This window comes from Mustela lutreola, chromosome 8 (genome assembly GCF_030435805.1).
Source record: "Mustela lutreola isolate mMusLut2 chromosome 8, mMusLut2.pri, whole genome shotgun sequence".
Classification (NCBI taxonomy): domain Eukaryota; kingdom Metazoa; phylum Chordata; class Mammalia; order Carnivora; family Mustelidae; genus Mustela; species Mustela lutreola.
Genome location: NC_081297.1, coordinates 73,060,300 through 73,078,250, shown reverse-complemented (window position 1 = coordinate 73,078,250; position 17,951 = coordinate 73,060,300). Strand labels below are relative to the sequence as shown.

Sequence of the window (17,951 nt, the reverse complement as noted above, 5' to 3'; positions counted from 1 at the left end):
GTACTGTAGGTTATGATTTGGGTACATTTCAAAGTGTCTTCAGATCATCTTTGCAAGGTGAAGTTATTATGAAAAAAGTGGAATGGTAAGAATGAACTGGAAAGACCCAATATTCATAAGTTATTAATTGATAATTACATTTACAGCTAGTAGTAAAAGAATGGGAAAAATAGAGAAATTCACTAGCTGTTACAAACCCCTATAATAAACAAGTTCTAGGTTTCTTGGGAGAAGACACCAGATTTTGGAGCTTGAAAGTTATCTTTTAGACCATAGCATTTTTTTTCTTATTTCATATTATTCATTTTTAAGTAATAAAAAAGAGAAAAAAAGGATTATTTGATAGATAACTCACTCATGAATCAAAACAATAAATGTATGTTTCACATTTTTTAAAAACCTTGTCTTTGTCTAAGAATTGTGTATTGGCCATTTTATAACTTCCAACAAGCAGAGGACAAAGGAAATATGAGGTGGGAAGCAATGATAATAACCAAAATACAGCTTTTTTTATTGGAAATAAGCATCAAGTAAGGATTTTCAATTAAATAGCAAAAAATCTTTAGCAGATAATATTTTCTTAAATGGTAATTTTCAAGGAAATAAATGTATGCCATTGAGGAATTTAGTTTCACAGATAGCTGACATTTTGCAACTCCACAGAAAGTAGAAATTTGTAAGCTCTTGCGCCAAGCAGATACAGGTTGATATCTCAGCTCTATCACTGAGGAATTTGGTGCAAAACTTATTTGAAATTTTTGAACTTTGGTTTTCTTACCTGGAAAGCTGGAGAGTAATCATGCCTCATAGAACTGTTGTGTGGAATGAAATGAAAGCATTTACTACTTTTCCCTATTCTATGTCATTGGATATTTGAAGACAGTGGTGATTATGACAGTAATGAAAATTTGATAATATTAGTGATATGAATAATAACATTTGTTGAGTCCTTACTATGCTAAACAGTTAAGCTTATTGTATTGAATCTACATGGTCCTAGGGAATCAACACTACTATTATCCCTGTCTTAAAGATGAAGAATTTGAAGTTTAGAAACATTTGTGTGGGTAATAATTGGCATAATTAGATTCAAACCTAGGTCTTGGCTCTCCAAATAAATTAAAAATATTGGAAGTAAATCCCAAAATTATTGTTTCAATTTGTTCTTTCTTAAAAACCTTTTGAGTCTTTAAAACAGAACCTTGAATATCAACGAGACAAGCATGAAAGCTTAAAAGAAAATATCCATAACATTTATTCTCCTTTAAGAAAATGCCCCTGTAAAGGAGAGGGGTGTTCCTTGACTGAGTATAATGTGGTTATTGTTTCTATTTTAAAATATGATGGGAGAAGCCAGCCGTTTAACAAGATAGATGATTGAGAAAACTAATATCCCAGTGCACTTCCTATAAAAATGTACTCAGGGTCTAAGTTACAAAGAAACAGAGGGAGGGAAAAGTAACACATTAAGAAAATAAAATAAAAAGCTGGAGAAGCCCAGCTCCTATGTGACTGACCCCATCTCAAGGTTAATTTCCTGATATTTCAAGTGAGAACAAGAGAATCTCTTCCCTTGTGGTTTTAAAATATATCTCAGTAGAGTGTTTAAGTTTTACTCATTTTTTTCCTCTTGCCTAGTTAAAGAGCTCCCCACTTCTAACCTTAATACTACTAAGTTTCCTTGCAGTGTAGAGGAACTAGAAGAGTGTAAGAAGTGCTCACCCAGCAGGTAACATTCACTTAACTTTATGAACACAAGCGAAATACGCTATGAGGAATAATGGACGCGAAAACTCTTAGCAGCTGAATTAGAGATTCATGCTCATGATTGGTTTCACATTGTCTTAAAAGATTATCAGTCCTGGGGCACCTGGGTGGCTCAGTGGGTTAAGCCTCTGCCTTCGGCTCGGGTCATGATCTCAGGGTCCTGGAATCGGGCCCCACGTGGGGCTTTCTGCTCAGCGGGGAGCCTGCTTCCCTCCCTCTCTGCCTACTTGTGATCTCTCTTGGTGTGTCAAATAAATAAATAAAATCTTAAAAAAAAAAAAAAAAAAAGATGATCAGTCCTGAGTAATCTACTCAGATGTTTTTAAAGGTTAATTCATTTTGGTGAGCATAAACTGATACTTAGGAAATGCTTCATTTTCTTATTCTGATGAAGGCATCTGTCTTCATCTGGATCTCCCCAAAGCATTGTCTGACACACGGGTGTGGGAAAAGGTGATGTTTTGTTGTTGTTATTTGTTGGTTTGTTTTAATATGATCCCAGGGAGCAAGTATGAAGAAAAAGCAGAGTGAATAGGAAAAGAGGAAGCTCAGATACAAAGATGATTTATCTTTTTAGCAAACCCTTACAACAAGCTAATTGAAACCTACATAGAATTGGTTGGTCCCAACATCGGTGGTGAAAATAAAAGACTTTTGAATAGTTCCCAAAAGGTGTAAGGATACCTATTTGAATGATTTATATTATTGAGATTCCTTTCCCATGGACTCTGCTAATAATCAAAATAGTCTGGGATTTGGATAATATAGTTTTTATACAATATATTTTCAGACATTGAGGGTTTTTTTGTTTTGTTTTGTTTTTTTGTTTGTTTTTTTAATGTCAGCATCTCATTAGTCAGCTTAGGTCGTCCTTGCATTTCCAGCACCTAGCCCAATAACTGGTACAAAGTGGATACCTGATAACTATTTGTTAAACGAGTGAACGAGTAGCATTTATCAAATGCAGTCCTATGCTCGCAGTGTTGAAAATAAGTGATGCATGCCTGTCTTCAAAGAGTTTCTAAATTAGTAGGAGGAGAGAAAGCCCAGTCATGAGGTAGTTTCATAATTGTTTAATAAGCACTATGACAGGTTTACAATAGACAAAGGATGCTGTGGGAATTTTAGAAACATGTAGAGAAAGAGTGAAAATTATAAAATGCCACAACATTAAATGGAAATAAATACACTATATGTTACTGTAACAAATGAAGAGGAATTAGTGGTTTACTATCCATAAAGCAGGACTTGCTGTTTGGATGTGTGGATGTATATCTTTTCTAGTCATGATAATCCATTTCTACTCATTATCCAGGCTCTCTTTTGGTCTCCTTAGTGATTAGTCAAAAGAAACACATGTGTTCTGCTCCATGACTACAGGTTGTACCCTTCACTCTGAGCGATTTTCTCACAGATTATTGTCAGCCTTTCAACACATTGAGAAACTCAGTGAGATTGATCAAGATACAACAGCCCACATTTATTATCTATTTGGAAATGAAGTTCATGACCAGTGGCTAGTTCAGGGAAAAAAAGATGATGCCATATATTATGTATACGTATCCACTGTTTATTTTAGTATACTTTGAAAACATTGTAAGCTATATGTAAACATATACTTTAAAGAGGGACAGATTGTTAAATCATTTTGTCTCAGATGCTTTCATTTGTAAAGAGTAACTATACTGTGAAAATTTTCGAACTCTCATATTCTAAAATAAGGAAATCTGTTTGGCACACATAATCATTCTTTTTTGCTCCCTAGTCACAAAGGCATAGCTAAGTCACTGCTTTGATTTGTTGTGAATTTTATTTGAGACTGACCATACCATCCTTGCTAAACTTAGACGAATAAAGTCATTTCTCATTTCAGATATAGCTGCAAATAGTAAATTAAGGAAAGCTTTGTTCTTTCCTTTCATATTGCCAAAAAATGCCTCATGGAAATTTGAGTGAGAAGGTAGAAAAGTTTTCTCACTTTAATTCCTCGTTTTAGTACAAAGCATCTTCTAGAAATAGTCTTTATTATATTAATCCTGTTTAAAACTTCTTTAAACTGGATAGAAAAGTTGTTAGAGTGGAATAAAGATTTTATTTTATTTTATTTTTTGGAATAAAGATTTTAAAATGTGGTATATATCTCAGTCAATAAACATACATATAAAAGTGCATGAACTTCAGGGAGTTCGGTTTTGATTGCTATAATACATTCTAGATTCGTTGTGAAGATAATGTACGTGGGTAATACTACTTGAGTGCATGGCATTTCATTAGAATATAAATGCTCATTTTATTCAAGCAATAGAAGAGACCTATGTATCATCTATTTCAAATGCCCACTAAAATATAGGCCATCTCCTTCTCAAATGACTGTACTCACTGCCTGAATACTTTTAGAACCCAGAAACATTCTCGAAGTGGCTCCCGTCCTTTGAAAGTCTTTTGTCTGCAACAGAGATCTGCCTCTGGAGACATTTGGTGCAATTCCACTTCCTTGGTTCTGAGGCCATCCTTCTGGTCAAATGACAGGAATGCCAAAGAAATCCTATCAAGACCATTATGAAGAGTATTCTTGACATGAGAAAAATGAATACCAGTAAACAAAATAAAAACATTGCGAAGAAAACCAATTAACAATTTAGTAATTAGCCTTTGTTCTGAAATGTGCTAATTCTACATATAAACCTTACTTTTTTAACAAGTGAATTCAAGCCATCTAGTTCCATTTTATAATGGTTTAATTTGTTTTATGTAAATGAATCATTCAAGATTATATAAATATTAGATATTATTGTCTAAGCGCTTTGTTTAATTATGAAATTAAATTTCCATTACTTTATAAACAGGGAATCTAAAATATACTAAATACCATTATATTTATAAGAAATCCTCTTCTTTTCATCTACACCTTAGAGATACAGATTTCTGACCAATAAAACAGCCTTATTAGACGGATGAAAATAATAATTTACAACCTTCACTTAAACTTTAAGAGACAAGGAAGGCTATCATTGATATATCGGTAAAAGTGATCAATTCTAATCACAACATGGATAACATTTTTAAAAGTAAATTTATTTTCATGATAAATAAGTTCCTCAACTAATTATTAAGCATAATTTTTCTTTGATATCTGGCCTCAATATAGATTCAAAGGAAATAATTTTGCATATATACTTCTAAGGTGACCTAGTAGAAAGTTATTACACTGATCTGTTCCAGGCCACGTAATGACAAACAAGGTTTATTCCTGTCAAACCGTTTAACAATGACTCATAACAAGTTTGGTATCATATCAACAGAAATAAAGCAGGAAATAAATGATAAAAATTATTGTGGAAATACTTCCAAACAGAGACCAGTGTTATATTTTGAAGGTAAATCGTGTGCAGTTTTTTCGTTTTTTTTTTTTTCTTTTCTTATTAGTGTGAGACTATTTCAGGCCATGAGGTGAGCCTTTGATTTGTCTTTGACATCTTTAATCGATCTACATTCTGTGCCTTGCTGTATTCTGACTAATAGAAGTAGAAGTAGCAATAAGTAAGGCTTGAGTATATGACGCTCAGCCAGCATCACTGGTGTCAGAACTAAATGAAAAGGGTTTTCACAATTGAAATAACTGAATCATAAAAGAATCTCACTTGGTTTAAATGTTTGCAGATTCGGTACTGGGCTGCCCATGACAAAGAAGCAGCGGCACACAGAGTTCAAGTCACCAGCCAAGAGTACTCAGCCAGGCTAGAGAACCTTCTGCCTGACACCCAATACTTTGTGGAAGTCAGAGCCTGCAATAGTGCAGGGTGTGGACCACCCAGTGACATGATTGAGACCTTCACCAAGAAAGCACGTGAGTTTCAAAATTTGCATTTTAGACTTGCCAAAAAATACCAATTGATTCAATCATGGTGCAGATATATCTGAGAGAAACTTACTACCTGGCAGTCTTAGCACATTCAGTTTTCAATTTTGTCCTTTACAATCACCTGAGATAAAAACAAACAAACAAACATTGTTAGTTATTGTATATGATGAAAAGATGTGGAGAATGCCTTCATGCATTTAATGTTCTACTATAGAAATACAGTTACAGAACCTCTCTTCATAAAGACTACCCCCAAACTTTGTGTCATTAGATAATTAATTTGTCCTCTCTGTTATTATTTTTAACACTGTTTTTATAGGACTGGATTAATAGCATGAGAAAATTGAAATTCTGCTTATTTTCTTTTTTTGTAAGCCTTTGTCAGTGCAAATGCAAGTTAAATGTTGTAGTATTCTATTTGCTCTCTTATTACCATATATTCTCATTGTATATGTAACATATATACACAATATATAAATATATAACATACATAAACAGTATATAACAAGACTATCTACCCTGCTTAGAATTTCCAGGCATTCTTGCCTCTCTAGCTTCACTTTGATATCTCCTTCTTGAAACCACACTGAATGTACAGAAGAAGAGATTTATATTTGAGGCTCTAGGGAGTTTTGGAAGAATTTAAAGATAAGAGTACCATTAGGTTTGACAATTTATGAAACCACTTGGGGGAAAGGCAACTAAACACGGCAATAAGATTCCAGACTCTGATGTGGGTCATGGATTTCAGATCTGTTTTTGCCACTTACTAAATGTGTGAAGATAGACAAATTACCTCTCACCTTTAAACTTGTTTTCTAATTTGTAAAAGGAGCATTCATTCCTGGGGCATTCGTTCCTATGTTCTTTTTCGATTTATTCATTCATCAGAAGTATACTATGTCCCCATCACTGTTCTAGTGGTTGAGGATACAGAAGGGATCAAGGAAGACCCAGAGCTTCTTCTCATAGGATTTACAATCTAATGGAAGGACAGAGGGAAAAAAAAAAAAAAAAAAAAAAAACCTGAAAAATAAGTGTGTATGATAATATCAGATGACAGGGCAACAAAATAAATAAATAGATAATAAAATTGAAAGTGACTTGTATGGGAGCTCAACTCCAGTTAAGTGGTCAGCAAAAGCCTCTTTGAGAATATACTATCCGAGTCATATGTATGAGTATATGAGTCATGAGTGACGATTGGCAGGAAGAGGACTATTTCAGCTAGGGAAAATTAGTAGTGTAAAACCTTAAGGTGAGAGTAATTTGGTATGCCTTAAGTGTAGAAGGGCAGTGGGGCCAGGGTGTAGACTGGAGGTGAAATGAAGTGTGCTGAGACAGAGATATTAAGGGTCTCATAGTTGTCAGTCATGTTAGGAGTTAGAGTTTTTTCTAAGTCTCATAAGAGCTATTGGAAGATTTTAAGGCAAAGAGTGATATCTAATTCATGTTTTTTAAAAAATTATTCTGGGTTCTGGATGGACAATGGGTGGTGATGGAGTAAGAGTAAAAATAAAAGAGCCAATGGGGGATGATTTTAGATGGTGGTTGGAATTAAGGGATAATGGATAGAGAGAAAATTTTCTACAGAAAGAGTTGACATCTAGGTGCTGGTTTAGATGTTGGGATGGGTGGAATGAAGACTAAATATCAGATTTTTTATTCAGAAACTGGGAATTCAACTGTATCATTTGCCAAAGATGGGAAAGAACCATCGAGAGGAAGATTTGGGAGTACATGGCAAATGTTCCATCTTGATTACATTTGAGGAGCCATTTAGACATTCAAGTAGAGAGAGGCACTTGGACACATTCATCTAGAAATCAAGAGAAAGATTAGACCTGAGATAAAATTGTAAGTTCTTAAAGCCATGGGCCCAGATGCAGGATTTAGAGAAAAATTCATAAATAGAGGAGAGAAGGATACTTAGGATCAAGTCCTAGGTCATGTTAACATCTAGAAATTAGACAAAGGACATGGAGCCATCACCACATGGTTAATGAGAAGGAGCGGCCAGAGAGGCAGGAGGAAACCCAGATATTAAAGAACATGAATTTAAGAAAAGAACAAGATTCAGAAAGTGATTAGAAGGTCAACTTTATGGAATACTGCAAAGATATTAAATCTGAAAAGAATAAAATGTAACATTAGATTTAGCCAACTGGAGGTGAAATAGCAGTTATAAAAAAATCTGATGAAAAAATAACCCAAATAAGGAATAATGACAAGAGAATAAAAGATAATTATGTATCACAGAGGGCCATGGGTACATTAATGAGCCCAAGTATATAAAGTGCTTAGTTTAGTGCATGGCAAAATTAGCTCTTGTTGTCACATCATTTTCACTGACTTGAAGCAGTTTGCAGAACTGAAGTCAGATATGGTGGCTGTCACTTGCATATTATTACTTTCCACAGCTCCAAGTCAGCCGCCAAGGATCATCAGTTCCGTAAGGTCTGGTTCCCGCTATATAATCACCTGGGATCACGTGGTCGCACTATCAAATGAATCAACAGTGACAGGATATAAGGTATGTAACAGATTACTGGATTTTTCCAGACATGGGCTTTATTCTTACAAAGAGTGATTGACATTTGGACTTGATTAACATTTATTGCACCAAAACCCATTAAGCTTTCTTATTCTAGCTGTACACTAGAATCAAATGACATAGTACCATGTTAAATTTTGAAATACAAAAGGATCTTGAGTAGAATCCTGCTAAAATGCTATGTCAAGTGCACAAGATAGGTAGAATAACTGCTTTAAGGAATAGAGTTGTTAAAATGATCAGTGCATAAATAGGAGGAAGAATCCATTTTTGTTTGGCAATGATTAAGATAGTGTTGCCTAATGCATGGCAAACTGATACATTGAGTTATGTTCCATAAATGAACACAAGAAGGAAAAAAGATTATTTCCATATGTTCTCTCTATCACACACCTTTTATTGAATGCCAACTTTTAGGAATAATGTGAAAAAATTAAATTGTGAGACAATGTTTTAAGATGACTTCATTCTGTTGAAAGAGCCCTCATTTTATACCTATTCCATAAGAAAAAACAAACGTATTTCCCTCTCTTTATTTTAGGATATTTAAAAAAAAAGTCAAAGACTTAAGGAACTTTCCCATGGATCACCCTAAAAAATAGGTGAAATCAACTTTTGTGAATTAAAAATAACATGAATTTTCCAGCTAATGTTACACATAGCTTCCTAGAATTTTTTTTATTATTAATAAATGTCTAAAGAATTTTTATTATAGTTTTAGTGTTTTGGAATTGGCTCATTAGTCAACTTTATTAAACATACATATTTTGGTACTTTTTCAGGTACTCTATAGACCTGATGGCCAACACGATGGCAAGCTGTATTCCACTCATAAACATTCCATAGAAGTCCCCATCCCCAGGGATGGAGAGTATGTTGTAGAGGTTCGTGCACACAGTGATGGAGGAGATGGAGTAGTGTCTCAAGTCAAAATTTCAGGTAAGTCAGTCACTTGAGACACATTTCCATTAAGTACTTGTAAGATTTAGGTAATGTAGACTCCCGAGAGTAGGGTAGGATCAATATGCACACCAATGTCAGTGTTTTCCTAGGTAAACTTGAAACATTAAGAATGTCCTGAAACTTGGTATTTCTTCCCTTATGAGACGCAAAAGTAACTTTGCAATATACCTTATGCTTTTTGTTTATTATCTGGATGACAAAGCATTATTAAAATACCATGATGCAGGTATGGTAATAGCAGTGTATGGTAACAGATAGTAGCTATACTTATGGTGAGCATAGCATAACACATACGCTTGTTGAATCACCATGTAGTACAATTGTAACATTGTATGTCAACTATACTTCAATTTTAAAAATACCATAATGGGGGCACCTGGGTGACTCAGTCGGTTAGGCATATACCTTTGGCTCGGTCATGATCTCAGGGTCCTGGGATCAAGCCCCACAGCAGGTTTCCTGCTCAGTGGGGAGTCTGCTTCTCCCTCTGCTCTGCATCTCTCCCCATGCTCCTGCTCTCCATTTCTCTTTCTCTCAAATAAATAAATTTTTTAAAAAATATCATAATGCGGGGCACCTGGGTGGCTCAGTGGGTTAAGCCGCTGCCTTCGGCTCAGGTCATGATCTCAGGGACCTGGGGTCGAGTCCCGCATCGGGCTCTCTGCTCAGCAGGGAGCCTGCTTCCCCTCTCTCTCTCTCTGTCTGCCTCTCCGTCTACTTGTGATTTCTCTCTATCAAATAAATAAATAAAATCTTTAAAAAAATATATCATAATGCATTATAGTTTTACATAATACTAGACCATTAGGTAATAATACCCAAACTTCTTTTATAACAAAAAGAAATTCATGGACTACTATTAATACTCATCTAACTTCTTTTCTTTGTCCTACACATATTAATATAGTAATAAAATAGAAAGACACTAGATGATAGCTCCCTCCTTTACCATCTCTCTCTGTGTCTCAGCATACGTGTTCTTTTTCTGCAAACTTTATTTTTCATAGCATTGGTTAAATCCAAAATAAATACTTGAGGCAGTGACTTCCTCTCTTTTTGGCATTTATAGAACTCCATTATTAAAATTTGATACTTTTTTCTCATCCTACATGTTATAGTTTAACTATAATGATTTAAAATTGATGTTAATTTGAGAGTTTTATGAGAATCTGAAATACTACAAGATGCTGAATTAAAGACAAAAATAACAGATTTAGAAAACAATGCTAATTTATAGCCAAATAGATGAAAATATTATATATTTAACTAATAATTAATTCTTTAATGCTAAAATTTTTAGTCTGACCACAACTGTACAAAGAAACTATACAATTAACATTAGGAAGTGTCAAATATTTGATGAATAACACCATTCTAGAATTTTTTAATTTAAGTTTGGGTTTATTTGTAAATTGTTTAAATAGATTTTCCCATAAATTTATCTTACTTTTTTTTTTGATTTACACATTATTATGTCTTGTTAGAAAATTTGGAAATTACCAAAATTTGAAAGGAAATAAATCAGTCATATTCTAAATATCCTAAATAAGCTACAATTAGTGGTCAGTGGAATTTACTTCTAGTTCTCTTATATACATGTATAATTTGATTTTTTTCCTATTGAATATATCATGTTATATCCCACTTTCATGAATCATGTTCCATGAGCAGTCCTCATGTCATTCAAAATTTTATAAATTTCATTTAAAATTATACAGACTATTCTCTCAAACAAATGTACAAAATTTACCTACCCATTTCAGTTTTCACTATAATAAAATATTATTTTGAATATACTTTTTTATAAATTAATCTTCCACTTGCACCACTCAGATGTTAGTCTCGTTCTTTTTAGCCATTACTAATTTGATAGAAGAAAATGGCATCTTTATGTTTTTAAAACAATTTCTACATTCTGAACTTTGATAACACACACTTCCAGTAGTTACACACTTACTTAGGCTCTTCCACTAAAGGAAATCGGAGGGAAATGTGGACATCAATTTAAGGGCAGTGAGGTGCAAAATAACGTAGTAAATTGCTTTTGAAAACAAAACTTTCCTGTCAAGAAGTCTGTCATTGCCCACTGTTGCTCTCTTGATTTCCTTGCTCTTCATTTATCATCCCTACTATGGAGCAGAACCCAGTTTCTGGGGTTTAGACTCAGAAGTTTGTAGCTGGAGATGCCAAATCTGTGACAGGAGCATCCGCATAGGTATAACTAATGACATGCCAGTTAATGTGAAACAATAGACTCTCCTGGGGTAGAGGGAGCCCTGGTTTCATTTGCCAATTTCTGTGGTGTAACTATTTCCGTCATATCTGATTTCAAACTTCCCACATGACATCTCTCAATGTGGAGCTAAGAACAGATGCTGGGTAACACAGCATTAATGCAGTAATGGTGTGTTGTAGGCATAACCTTAAGAGCACTGATAACATTAAAACACAGTAAAATAGGAAGTGATGAGTTTTCAGAATTTTCTGCCTTTGTTTTAAACTTACTCATTGATTAATAATTTTATATAATTTCAATTTCAGTAACAGTGGTTTTTAACAACTTGTTCATAAATTTCCTTAAAAAAAATAGCAGTTGGCTGTTGGGAGGTAGAAGGGACCACCTGCAGCACCACAATTATTCTCTGGCATCCCAGTGGAAATAGCCCATGTACAGAAGGCACAGAGTATGCTTGTTTTAGAAACCTCAAATATACTCAAAACAGTTCCCTTTTTTGCCAACTAATGGACAACCTTCTTATTAAGACATATTTTTTTTAATTTTTTTATTAACATATAATGTATTATTAGCCCCAAGGGTACAGGTCTGTGAATCATCAGGCTTACACACTTCACAGCACTCACCATAGCACATACCCTCCCCAATCCCTCCTCCGCTTCCCCCCTGGCAACCCTCAGTTTGTTTTGTGACATTAAGAGTCTTTTATGGTTTGTCTCCCTCCTGATCCCATCTTGTTTCATTTATTCTTTTCCTACTGCTCAAACACCCCATGTTGCCTCTCAACTTCCTCATATCAGGGAGATCATATGATAATTGTCTTTCTCTGATTGACTTATTTCACTAAGGATAATACCCTCTAGTTCTATCCACATCATCACAAATGGCAAGATTTCATTTCTTTTGGTGGCTACATAGTATTCCATTGTATATATATATACCACATCTTCTTTATCCATTCATCTGTTGATAGACATCTAGGTTCTTTCCATAGTTTGGCTATTGTGGACATTGCTGCTATAAACATTTGGGAGCACATGCACCTTTAGATCACTACTTTTGTATCTTTAGGATAAATACCCAGTAATGCGATTGCTGGATCATAGGGTAATTCAATTTTCAACTTTTTGAGGAACCTGCATGCTGTTTTCCAGAGTGGCTGCACCAGCTTGCATTCCCACCAACAGTGTAGGAGGGTTCCCCTTTCTCTGCAACCTCTCCAACATCTGTCGTTTCCTGAGTTGTTAATTTTAGCCATTCTGACTGGTGTGAGGTGGTATCTCATTGTGATTTTGATTTGTATTTCCCTGATGTTGAGTGACGTGGAGCACTTTTTCATGTCTCTGTTGGTCATCTGGATGTCTTCTTTGCAGAAATGTCTGTTCAAAGACAGAATTTCTATTACTTATTTCTTATTCTAACCATGACTGTGCAAAGAAACTATACAATTAACATTAGGAAAGGTCATATGTTAGGGGGATAGTACCATTCTAAAATTTTCTTAACTTAGGTTTATTTGCAAACTGTTTAAATTATTTTTAATGAGAGAGACATGTAAATACAAACAAATTTTAGGCTCTCTTGTAAATTTAGAAGACTTAATACTTCCCTTTGTTTCCATTTTCATAACTAAATATGTAGTCAGGAAGAGAGTACATTGCTAAATTTTAATGTTAATAAGCATCATGCTGTTCATTTATTTGCTCATTTATTTATTCATTCAATAAATGTACATTAAATGCCTAAATTTCCACATGCCTCCTACTCCACATTGCTATTACCCCTTGCTGGCCCTACTGTGATTCTAATGATTCTCTTGGCTTCTAGTTTTGGCCTCCTACAATCTATTCACTGTGCAGCAGCCAAAGGGATCTTGTTATACATCAATCAAAGCATGCAATTCTCCTCTTAGAAAGACATCCCATAAGATAAAATCTAATTTCCTTAACATGGCCTAGAGTGCTCTATAGTAATTTAGCTTAACTCTCTTATTTCAATTAAGTCATTTCATCTTTGTTCCATTGACTTTCCTTCTCTCCTTGAACATACACCAATGTTATCCTTACCTTTAACTATTTGTACTTGTTCTTGCTGCTGCCTAGAATTTTCTAAATCTTGGCATAGCAGATTCCTTCTTGTCATTTTTTATTCTGCTCTGAAGTCACCTCCTCAGAGAATATATTTATTAAAACCAATTTTTAAAAAACCCCTATTCTATGTCACTCTTTTATTTTATTCATAATATTTCTTTTTTTATTAATTAAATTTATTTATTTTCAGCACAACAGTATACATTATTTTTGCACCACACCCAGTGCTCCATGCAATCTGTGCCCTCTATAATACCCACCACCTGGTTCTAACTATTCAAAATGATCTTATTTATTAATTTATACTGCTTATTGTCTATCTCCACCCTTACTTGAACTTGAACAGAAGCTCCATGGGAACAAGCTCTTGTCTGACTTCTTTAACCTTTGAATCTCCAATACCTAGTGAACATATTTGGCACACAATAGTATTTAAACAAATAATTGTTAAATGAAGTTATGATTTCTGCATGGAATAAAATTTAGTTATAAGAAAAGTTTGGGTTACTTAAATTAGTTTATATGTCTAGAATGTTGATATACTTCCCTCATTAGGCACCTGGTTTGTGTTATGCCACGTGCTAATCCACAATTTGATTCTTACAAAGCTTGAAACTTCATATGAGAGATAGTCTAGAAAAATTATTAGACGTGGTAACTTGCCTCTCCATCCTTCTCTGACCTGAACACTATTACTGCTGTCTTAGTATAGCATTCAGTATCAGATGTTTACAGCTCCCATCTAGGCAAATGTAACACCACAAATGTTTCATCAGAAATATATTATCTAAGAAATTCTGTATTGTCTTCTAAGAATCTTTTGTTTTTATTCATTAATGTGAGCTAAATTAAGAAAGTACAAATAACTACAAAATATTTTGAATATCAGTTTTAATAAGCTAGTTTACCTTATTACATATTCACTACAAATTTTAGAATTTAGACTATCAAGGATCTGTGATCATAACTAAATATCCACAAAGAAGCAGGCAGTTCATTATTTGTATGCATGTGCATATTTTGAGTTTTTATTTTTCTTTCTAGTTTTAAATAGACAGCAGATACCTTGGTCAAATCAAGAAAGACTTTTAAGGGCATTTGAGAGGCCAAACTTCTTTCTTAGGGCAAGTCATAATCATTTGAAAACTTAAAGGTGGTAGGAGTAACATGATCAGATGTTTGCACTTGAAAAATCACTTTGGTGATTGTGGAAAATATATATAGCAGGGAAAAAGATGTAAGTAGATGAACTACGAGGTTATTATAGGATGATTAAAAGATAGTGAAGGTCTGGACTGGAAAGAGGGCAGTGGTAAAGTCTCGGGTGGGTCCTAAAAGAAGAATACATCTTTTCCATTTGATTTAAAGTTGCTATATATTCATTGTGTCGATTTTGTAGCTTCTAATAAATCTGTAATTTATTCCGATGTTACCATAGATAATTTAATTTCATCATTTAACCTACTACTTTTGGTAACTCCAGGTTGTTAAGTTAGACTATATAACCAAGGCCACTGACTTAAACACTGGTGAAAAACACATTTTATGTTTTCACTCTGTCCTCTTCTTCCCAGTAGCAGGAGAGAAAGGGCTAGGAAGCGATTTGCTAGGTACAAGCTTAGATGTTTACTCCATTACTCACAGGCTTCCTTCTCTAGTACCTAAGTAATTAATACATTATAAAAGGACCAAGAGGATAGTTGGGATGGTTGGATTTAATTCATACATTATAACATCAAAATGCTATATTGACATCATCACATTTGCAGATACTTCCTCTGTAAGCATTTCAAAAATTGAAATTATTTTGAGCATCTAATCTTGTATACTAACTCGTTCTTATAAGTCCATCATCATAATTTTAAAAAAGCATGTATTTGTGATTATGGAACAATCAAATATTATTACTTAGGAAATGTTACCTCTCCAACTATTTTGAAGTAATCAAATAGTTTGTTTTATTTTGCTATGTTCTGTGTGGGATCAATTTGAGAGTTCAAGTGGATGAATTTAGCCTGATATTTTTAGGCTGACAAACAGCTTACATTTAAAATTATCTCTAGGGGCACTTGGGTGGCTCAGTCAGTTAAGTATCCAGCTCTTGATTTCTGCTCAGGTCATAATCTCAGGGTTGTAAGATCAAGCTCCACAGTGGGCTCTCCTTTGGGCATGGAGCCTGCTGAAGATTCTCTCTTCTCTGCCCCTCCCCACCCTCCCTGTCTCCCTTTCTAAAATAATAAAGATAATAAAATAAAATTACCTCTAATATATATATTCCTTTCATTAACTTTGAAGTATGACTATCCACTTAAAATCTTTTCCAACATTAATGCTGTACGTACACTTCCAGTTTTGTAACAAGCTTGGAAATAGAGGAGAAATTATCTGAACAAAATAATATTTTGTACATCTCTGAGTTTGACTTAAAGATAGCACCTCTGCATCTAAACTAACTTGGGTTTTCCTAGATCTTTTCCAAGGATTCTTTTAGTTACTAGCAAATTAACACAACAGTCCCAACAGTCCCATCTATGTAGACTCAGAAACTATTAGATTAGGAAATTTCTCAGTGGAATACATTATAAGAATAGAAGGAAAAATTAAAAATAATCCTCCAAGGTTTCCTTACTACCAAAATAATTTTAGTTTATGAAATACAATCTTTGTCTATGAAGATGTACCTTAGTATTAGAATGTACAAATAATTAATTACAAATAATAATTGGGAAAATCGGTAAACCCTCCTGAAGTTTACATTCTAGGGAATATCAGAAAAATAAAGAACTAACATCAAATAATAAGATCTCTTTATGAGTAGTTTTAAGGATTAAAGAAAAAAACAAGTGGCTAATATAGAGAATAAAAGAAGTAGACTGATTTGACTAGAATGATCAGGTCAAACCTGTAAGTATGCAATGTCTGGGCTGAAATTTAAAGGAAAGGAACCAGCCTTACCACAAAAGTAGCAGCGATGATAGTCATAAGAACAGGGAGTGCAGGAAAGAGCCCATCATGTTCAAGAATCTGAAAGGAGGCAGGGCAACTAGTGTGGTACAGGATGCATTGGAGATAGCAGAGAGGGGGGAAAACCATGAAAGGCCTGGCCCTGATTGTATCTCAGACTCATTTCATTCTATCTGCTCTCATTCGACTTTCTCCCTAACCCCATCCTTGAAGAATTCCATTGGAACTCTGTACTTCATTCTGTGGGAAAGCATTAGCATTCTTTCAGGGATGAGTGATGCAACCTAATTGAAAACCATTTTTGGTGTAGTGTAGACAATTCACTGGTGTGGGGAAAAGGGGAGTTGGTAAGAAGAGAGCAAGTCGGAGAACCTGTCAGAATGAGCAGGTTCCTTTCCAGAAATGATCTATTTATGGAATAATTTAAGTTTTTTACTGCTCTGAGGTGCAAAGTAAATTACTAGACCTTTTCAAGGACAAAAGACTAAGAATGGATAGGGAGACGTTTTATACACTTCTGAGAGAAAAATATACATTGTGGGACGTTTCTTATACAAATTATGAAAATATGTAAGATTTAGTAATAAAATTGATTGGGAAAGCAAACTAATTAAGTTGCTGGAGAAAAATGTCTAGATCATTTTGTTTGACTCCTTTCCAAGGTTGGACTTCCCTGTAGGACATTCATGGCATATGTTCTCTCAACCTCAGTTTAAACACTGTCTGTGATGGGGAGTGAATTCACCATTGTACTCATAGCCCTTAGGTTTATCAATAGTCAATATATTATGGATCACTGACCAATTCTGGAGTGATTGAACTAGTTTCTGATAAAATCTAGCTCATCGGGTCAACCGATAGCTTTCTCTAAAGTTCTTCCTTTTCTCTCCTCTTTCATTGAAAGATGATTCATTCAGGAAAGATGAAACATATCTAGATAGTTTAATCAAGTATTGAATTAGATTCTTAAAAGAGAAAACAAAACCTTTTTTAAGCATTGCTAGAGTGAATGTCTGCTGGTTTTGACAAAAACTAGAAATTGCAGTGGAAAAGACCCCCCCTCCCATGGTCCATCTACTTGCAGCTCCCACGTGGAGGGACCATAGGAGAAGCCCTGAAGGCACTGGTACCCCCAGTACCTTGGATGCCCATAGACTCAGAGCCCTGTCCCCCACTTCAAGAGCAGCAGTGGCTTCCGCGTTTCCAAGCCTTTCTAGCTCCCCACCCTGACTCTCAATAGCAAGAGCACATAGGAAATAGTTTTCACCCTTTTACCTCAGAGACAGAAAAAAGAACAGTGAAAGCTCAAGAAATGCTGCTGAAATTCCCAGAAGAAATGTAGCATACTTTCTCCAAAAATAAGTATGTTTACATGAAGGTTTCAAAACTAACAAGAAAACCCAGCCAAACCTGGATTTTTAGAAATGTTAGAAGAAGTTAAAGAAAATTAGTAAAATGGCTCTTCACTTTCAAAATGATTTCATGACACAGAAATTCAGATTATTAGAAACACCA

The 17,951-nt window shown here is 34.5% G+C and overlaps 1 protein-coding gene across 2 annotated transcripts in view; it reads left to right on the top strand.

The window, feature by feature from the left end:
• CNTN1 (contactin 1) overlaps positions 1–17,951 on the top strand; it is a 354,959-nt gene that overhangs the window by 306,441 nt on the left and 30,567 nt on the right. For both annotated transcript variants that reach the window (XM_059185639.1, XM_059185640.1), the window contains 3 exons: positions 5,428–5,614; positions 8,050–8,162; positions 8,966–9,122. In XM_059185639.1, coding sequence (XP_059041622.1) covers positions 5,428–5,614; positions 8,050–8,162; positions 8,966–9,122 — 457 coding nt within the window. The remainder of the gene's footprint in view (positions 1–5,427; positions 5,615–8,049; positions 8,163–8,965; positions 9,123–17,951) is intronic.